The 8,289-nt window shown below is 44.9% G+C and overlaps 1 protein-coding gene across 1 annotated transcript in view; it reads right to left on the reverse strand.

The window, feature by feature from the left end:
* RIC3 (RIC3 acetylcholine receptor chaperone) overlaps positions 1 to 7,907 on the reverse strand; it is a 40,052-nt gene extending 32,145 nt beyond the window's left edge. Inside the window, 2 exon segments of the mRNA XM_043973340.1 lie at positions 7,783 to 7,867; positions 7,869 to 7,907. Of these exon segments, the coding sequence (XP_043829275.1) occupies positions 7,783 to 7,867; positions 7,869 to 7,907 (124 nt within the window).
* Between the last annotated feature and the right edge of the window lie 382 nt (positions 7,908 to 8,289).

Genomic DNA, 8,289 nt, shown 5'->3' on the forward strand with positions numbered 1-8,289 from the left:
GAAAGCAGGGGCTATTAAATTTGGCAAGGAGGCAGTCACTGGTGAACTCTGAGAGTTCACTTTACACTTATCACAACTTTCATATATCCTAAATCTCTTTTCAAGGTCTGATACTGGTAACTAACTCCTCAAAATTCCCAGCTAGAGTATATTTATTCTAACTATGTAAAACTATTACATTACTATTATATGATATTGCAAGAATCACACAGAATGAGGTACAGAAAAGCAATGATAAGCCACAATATGTGAAATGCCATACTGATGAAATCGTGAGTGCACTTGTTGGAAAAAACCACATTAAACACCAACTATGTGTGGGGGCACTGTGTAGGCAATGGGGGGGATACAAAGTTTAGATTTAAGGCTGACCCAGTTACTGTGCTTATATAATCTAACAGGGTAACAAAACACAATCATTCTAATATACAGTATCATACACATAGAGACGTATAAAACAAACTGTGAGGTCATGGGGGAGGGTCTTTAAAGGATGAGTAGGAATGTAACCGGCAAAAGTGGGGAGGGAGAGAGATTTAGGGAACAATGTGAGTAAAGGCAAAGAGGTGAGAAAGTACAGGATAAATCCAGGGACCAGAAAATACTTCAGTCTGATTGTAGTATTGAGTGCATGGAGGGGAGTAATATGTTAAAGGCTAGAAAAGTAGCTTGCTACCAGATTGTAGAGGGTCTTGGAAGGCAGGCAAAGGAATCTGATCTTGACAGGGGAGCCAAGGTGGAGAGCTACCAAAGAGTCTTTGAGCAGAGAAGTGATGCGACATATGTAAGAAAAATCATTCTGGCAATTATATGAAGAAGCATACTTAGGGAAACTTGACCAGGGTTATAAGCTGTGGTAAACCAGAACACTGAAGACATAAACATGGGAGATGAGCTCCCTACTTCTCCCTTGGTGGCAGTCTTCTTGGCTGTGGCCTGGAGTTGGGACACTGTCTCTGTATGCCCACGGTGGGGTAGGCTCTCCTCACCCTGTCCCTCCCCCATCCCCCCCAAAAGATATGAGGGAAGGTTTCATGCTTCTTGCCTCATGTGCCCAAATCGCAGGCTATGGTCTCAGCAGTGTGCACAATGGTTTAGAAGACAGAAGTTTTGGTGGGAAGCGCTTTTTGGAGGCTGCTACAATAGGACAGGCAGGAGAAAATCCACAGAAGAATGTGCTGAGATCATTTTCCCACCAAAGACGGCTTAGAAGGTTGGAAGGAGGGAACTGCTATGCTGAGGCATGAGTGAAGCCCAACCCCACAGTCACACTGACACAGATCCAATAGGACAGGCAGGAGATAATGAAGATCCATATTCATATTCATTAGGGTGGCAACAGGGATAAAGAACGTGTTGCAGAGTATGGTAGCTTGGTAACTCATTCCTTTCTCAATACATTCATGAATTCTCTTCTCCAGTTTTATTTTTTTTTTACTTTTTTTCCTGGAGGGTGATTATCACTTGTCTTTCTTTCCTGATTTCCCTCTCTCACTTTACCTTGAATTTTCTAGTTTCATCTAACTGAGACAGGGCTGGGACGGGACAAATAGTATGGAAGAGGAGTCAAAGATAACCCAAAATAATAGCAACAGCTGACATTTACATATCCCTTCAAAGTTTGTAAATGCTTTCTTCACAACTGTGAATATGTATATGTATATGGCATACATATTTCAAGTAATATTATCCCCTGTGAGATACAGGTGAGGAAACTCAGCTCAGCTAGGTGACTTGCCCATGGTCACACAACTGGCAAGGGTCATGGGAGGGATTTGAATCTAGATTTCTTCAAAGTTTTGTTTTCTTTGCACTACACCAAGCTTTCTCTTTCATTTTGTGAGTATGGGAGCCCAGGTGAATGGTGGAGCCACAGACAGAAATAAGGGAGTTAAAAGGAGCATCCTCACAGAACCAGGTGTTAATATTAAAGGTTGCTTAGTTCATATGGTGGTAAGGACCTCTTAGAATCTCTATTATCACATACCGAGTTCAACAAATGTTTAGTGAATATCTTTGATGGGCAAGGTATTGTGTGCTGGGTACGTAATGTACCATCCCAGGTCATCCAGGATGACAAATTTTTCTTGTCTTTAGTTTTTAGCTGAAGAATATGTAAGCCTGTTTTTTTTCAAGTTGGTTTAAAATTTAAAACAAAAACAAAACGGAAAGGAAAGGAAATAAAAGAATGAGAATTCAATGTTTCAGACTACATGTTGAGATATACCAATGGTGAAGTGTGTGTGTGTGTGTGTGTGTGTGTGTGTGTACTTAAACATTCTATAAAGTGGAATTTGACTAAATCCTAATTGTTTATTGAAAGCTTTTTCTACATTTTGGTTTATTTAATTATTAAAATTTCACTTAGTGTATCACTGGAGACTCACTATACACCTAATGGATTTTAGAAAGCAAAGCACCACTTTCTCATTGTTAAAAAACAGCACAGTTCCTGCTGCTAACAAAAGGATAGCAATGTTAACCAAAGAGCTTTCTGAAAGCAACATTAAGCAGTCTGTAACACTTCATTCTCAGGACAAATCAATCCATAAAGAACTGTATGTATTTATAACTCTAATTGCCATAGTTCAAGCAAGATTTGATGGGTCTGTTCCTGAAGTAAGCTTCTCTCTGGAAAAGGCAGGTAATTTTGGAAGCAAATCTGGGCCACAATCACAATGGCTCACTGGACTTTACCACTTCTTGCTTCCTGTGGAGCTCTCCCCACCCCTGTGCCTGCCTCCATTACTCTCATCCCTCTCCCATTTCCATCTTAGCAACTACATTGACTTCAATGACCATCTTCCCTGTAATTCAATTCCATAACAAACCCTTATTAAGAAACTACTAGGCAGGATGTAAACTCCTTGAGGGGAGGGGCTGTTTTGTTTCCTTGTGTGACTAGCAGGATGGGGCCCTGAAAAAGTTGTCTGTTCTTTTCTTCCTTCAGTCTTTGATAAAATGAGATGACATATGTATAACCTATATCTGATTGCTTACCACCCCAGGGAGGGGGGAGGGAAGGGAGGGAAAGGGGGATAGAATTGGGAACTCAAAGCTTTAAATAAAAAGGTTTATTATTAAAAAGAAACGGACAAACCAAATGCGATGCTATACACTTCCTTCTCAACTGGCCTTCTTGCTGTGCCTCACTGGCCCCTCCACCTCCTGTCTCTGTGCCTTTGTCATGTTCCTTCCCCAAGTCTGGAATGTACCTTCTCACCTTGGTCTCCTGGCTTCCTTCCAGACTCAAGTGCTCCTTTTTGCATGAGAGCTTTGCTAGTCCTCCTAGCTGCTAGTACCTTTCCCATGCAAGTTCACCTCCCATCTGCTTTGTAGGTTTTATAAATGCACTTACATATGTACATGTTGGAGTATGAGATCCCCAAGGGTAAGCAAGGACTGTTCTGCTTCTGTCTTAGTATCCCCAGTCTAGCAGAGTGCTGAAAATGCACTGTCTTGGTGCTTAATAAATGCTTAACTGACTGCACATAGTATTCTATTCTATTTCTTGAACTGAATGTGCATAGCACTGTATTAGGTATTTTTGAGAGGAACTTTTTTTAAAATGGCACACCCTCTATTTCCAAGGAGAACAATAGTGCCCTCGGGGTAGGGAGGAGAGATAAGTCAGTCAACAAACATCAAAGTGTTTATTATGTGCCAGTCATCATATTAAGAGCTAGATAAGGATAACACAAGATAGAATTGAGAGGAGGAAAGAGTAATCCACAGTAAGTACTCTAGAGAACATCTGAGAAGGGAGAGAACTCTTTCAGGAGAGGAATCAGGGATTGCTTGCTAGAGGTGGTAACTGGAGTTTGAAAGGTTTCTGAAAGGTAGAAATAAGGAGGAAGTACATTCACTGGGATTGGGGGGAAGAGAAGAGACAGCAAGCAAAGAGCTGATGAGCTCTAGTTGGCCGGTAAAGTGCATGAGGGGGATATAAAATGGGCTAAACCAGTTTCTGTGTCTTCTTTCCTACCTTCTGCAATAAGCCTTTCCCCCTTACTGCTAGAGCCTCTCCCAGAGGCCATCTGCAAGGAACCCTTTCTGGATCTCATTCACACACTGCTATCTGCATGCTGTCTTCTCCTTTAAACCTCTGGTGCCTGGAGAACAGGACTGTCTTTGACCTTCTGAGCCGGGTATGCAGCAAGTACTTAGATTGCTTATTGACTTGAAAAGTAGTCGGGGTCATACCTGGGAAGGCTTTAAGCAGTAGGTTAAGGAGTTTGTGGGTTATCCCACAGTAAATAAGGAGCCACTGAAGGTTTTAAGGCACGGAAATAACAGGAGCAGAGCCCTGCATCAGGAAGCTTATTTTGGTTGTGGTTGAGGATGAGAATACATGAAGTTAAGAGGAGAAACTCCAGGCAGGGAGACCAGTGAGCTCTTAAGCAAGAAGTGATAAAGGCTTGAGAGTGGAGTTGGGAGTGGGAGAGACTACAGATCACGAAGGTCCAAGGTTTGAGGCCGAGCCTTTGTGGCTGGGAACATGTCATCCACAGGTAAGTGAAAATGTAGCCTTCACTAGTTATTAAGGGAGGAGAGGAGAGTAAAAAGAATGCCAGACAGAGTCAGAAGTTCTAACTCCATTTACCATTTGCTCCTAGGCGAGTCAACCTCCGTCTATCTATCTCAATAGGGATAGTAAACCTGCAGGGATGGATGATAATATATAGAAGACACTCTCTACCTGTGCTATATGAGGGTTTATAATAGTCCTTGGTGCTTAGATATAATCAATATAAACCCCAACCATGGAACTCATTATACCACTTCTGAAGCCTAGCCTAGGCATTCATGAACTCCTAAAGATATTATCCAAGTTTAGGGTGACTGTGGAAGATATCCTCTAATATCCCAATTACCTACATTTGAGGTTCCTGAACTGCTTAATTTCTTTCTACCAATAGGTTACTGAACTGTTACAAAACTGACTTTATTCTACTAAATTCTAATGAGTTGTTCAGATCATTCCTTTAGAATAATTTCAAAAGCCCAAAATACAAGGGAGCATGTAAAAACTATATGGTATTAACTTTCTTGAGACTTTTCCTAGTGGTGTTTTTCTAGAGTACTGGGACTTCAAATAAGAGGTGTGTCCAACTTGGGAACTGGCACAATCTGCTGTATATCCCAGCATTTTCCTTTGATTACAAATGTTATGTGAAGAATCCCTTCTCTTAGCAGGAGGCTGAACTAGATGGTTCCTAAAGTCTCTTCCAGCTCAGAGATTCTGTTAAATCACTTGACAAGATGTATTTGTGGAAAAGTCTGCAAAGCTTTGCAGTTATAGTTCCTATTGATTGTATTTCCCTGAAATGTCTCTTTGGAGTGTGAGTTTATCAGGGGCAGGATTTAATTTAACCAATTTCAGCTGCTGGCCATCTATCATTCAAGATGGGTTTTTGTCTACATTACAACACTTTGGTAGCTAATAAATTACAAAAGGAAAATTCATACTGCTATCAGTGGTTTCAGAATTCTAAAAAATAGCTCCTGAGCTCTGTGAAGGCAGGAACCATGTCTAATCTACACTTTATATTCCCTTTGGCACTCAGCACAGTGCCCCCACACTCACTGGGTGTTCAACAGTGTTTGTTCAAGTGAAGTGAACTCAACCCAATGGAAATTCAAACAACTGACTTGGAAAAAAAAAAGGGTAAGAAATTGGTCCTGGATGAAACTTCACAGCTTTGGCTCACCATCTTTGAATCTACTGGCTTTCAAAGTAAACAGCAAGCATCTAAGCCTTCCAAAAATTTTGGGGCTTTGTACTAAAGGGGAGGGGGGGAACAATGATTGTTTTAAAAATATCTTTTCTCTAGACTTTTAATAGTTCAAAATTCTAAACAATTTACATCATTACCACATTACCACAGAAACACATGGATGTTTTATATCTACTCTAACCTGAAATCTGTTTTCTTTTCATGCCTAATTTATGTTGTTCAACTGTGTAATGACAAGACTAGGACCAATGTAATCACATACTCAACAAATCACAGAATTAAAAATGGAAACATTCTCCCATGGGACTATATTTGGCAAGGCTGTCTGTCCACCTTCAAAGACCTTTCCATTCTAAAAGCCAAGGATTCAGCATCCCTGACAAGTAATCATCTTCTTTCCTTAAGGACCTCCAGTAATGGAGAATTCACCTCTCGTTTGTTTCATTGTCAGAGGGTTCTAAATGTTGAGTTTTTCCTTAGATTGGGGCAAAATCTGTTTCCCTGTACCATCCACCTAGTCCTGCCCTCTGGAACCAATCTGCCATCTTCTTTATAAAGAAAAGGTTTTAATTAGGCCCCTCCCCCATCACATATGCTTTTAGAATGATTCATTTGACATAAGCTCTGTATGCGCCATCAATGCCAATTATTAAATGTAACCCACAATGTACCAAGGATAAAGGATTAACAAAAAGGCATTTGTCAAATAAGGCAAATTAAAGCCTACTTTGCACAGCTGCATTTCAAAAAGATTATTAGAACCTTCAAATTGAGGCACAGGCAAAAAAAAAAAGTGGCTTAAAAATGACTGAGGCAGTGAGGGTAGTGTTGAGGTGGATATAACAAAAAAAGGCAAACAACACTGATTCAAGTCAACTTTATTTCAAATAAAGAGACCATGGGGCACATAAAACAAAGCATCAAAGCCCTGGAAACTGCTCAGGTACGAGAGCCACAGAGACTGAGGTTGAGAGTGTAGGTGCAACTGGATGATTGAACACAAAGTAGGAAAAACTGATTTTAAAACAGAACTGTAAATAGAAATAATATGTATATATCGCATACACATATCTTTGATGTATATGCATATATTTAAAAAGACCCAGCCAAAAAGAAACTCCACACAAGACAAGGAAGGGAGGAAGGGCAAGCAGCCAGCCAGCATCCGCAGAGGGCAGGATGGGGAGGGTGGTGGGAGGCAAGGGAGGGGTGAGGATTAAGGCAGAGGCCATGCTCAGGTCTCTTCAGTGGATCTTTAAGCACATGCAGCTGTTGTGTCCTGAAAAAAGTAAAAGACAAGACCTGGGTTTGATTCCTAGCGGGGCAGGGGCTGGGCCTCGTCCGGAAGCCCGAGACGGTCCTTCTCGTACTCCCTCCTCCAGTCCAACAAGGACCGTGCGGTGGGGTATAAACACTCCATCTCCCCTAATCCTCCTCGGGGGTCCCTCGTCCTACGTCTCTTGCGCTGCCACTCAGGCCTAACGGACCACGAGACAAGGCGGAGCTTTGTTACCCCGGAGCTGTCCGAGGACCGGCCGGACCAAGAGGCTGACCACGAAGCCTAGGCGAGCCCCGCGGATCCTCCCAAGGACCATCGGAAGCCCCCGGGCTTCCTTCGGTCCCCAGCTGCCCCCGACCCCAGCGCCCGGAAGATCTCCCGCTTGTACTCAGCTTTGCCCCGGGCCTCCCCCATTAGACTGGAAGCTCCCTGAAGGCAGGCTTTGAGGGTGTCCCCATCGCCTGGCACACAGCAGGTAGTTAATAAAGACGTGGTGACGTACTCATGAGAGGTTTAATAAATGCTTTTCGACTCGGGGTCTAGAGAACAGCTCCTCGAGCTTGGGGAGGGGGGTCCACAGATCTAACGGCGGACAAGCGGCCGTCCCGCGGGCGAGCCTCAGTTTCCCCAAGTGGAGAATGCAGGCGCAGGAAGGTCCTTCCCCGTCCTCCCCCCTCCCTCTGGCCGGGTCCGGGCCCCCGGCCCCCGCGGCGGCTGCCCCTCCGTCCCCGCCCTCGGGGCCCCCGGAGCGGAGTGGCCTCTTACCCGAGGGCGCGGGCGGCGGCTCCGGCCTCCTCCCGCGGACAGGAAGGCCTTGGGCAGGCAGCAGCGAGACGCACAGCACGAGGCCCGGACACCATGGCCACCTTCTGGAAGGCGGACAACGCCATGGTGGTGCCCGGCCGGGCCGACCCACACCGGCCCCGGCCCCTGCCTGCCCAGGCCCCGCTACCGGAAGCGGAAGCCTGCTGACGGCTCGCGACTTGCGTGAGCCCTCTCCTGCCGCTTCGCTCTCGGGCCCACGAGAGGGCGCCGCGACGGAGCGTCGAGAGGGACACACCTCTTCGGGACGCGCCCAAGGGGCCCATGGGGGGGAGGGGATGGGGAGGCATTTTGGCCGAGGAGGGCAGGAGGGAAGGGCAAGCGGCAGGGGCGTGATCGACGAGCCGCCGCCAGGGGGCGGGCAGACCAGGGAGACGGCGCGTTGCGGAGGGCGAGGGAAAAAGTCTTAGAGGAACCTTTGTGGCATTTTCCCCGATGGTGATGGTGAGA

The sequence above is a fragment of the Dromiciops gliroides genome, chromosome 6, assembly GCF_019393635.1.
Source record: "Dromiciops gliroides isolate mDroGli1 chromosome 6, mDroGli1.pri, whole genome shotgun sequence".
Lineage (NCBI taxonomy): Eukaryota > Metazoa > Chordata > Mammalia > Microbiotheria > Microbiotheriidae > Dromiciops > Dromiciops gliroides.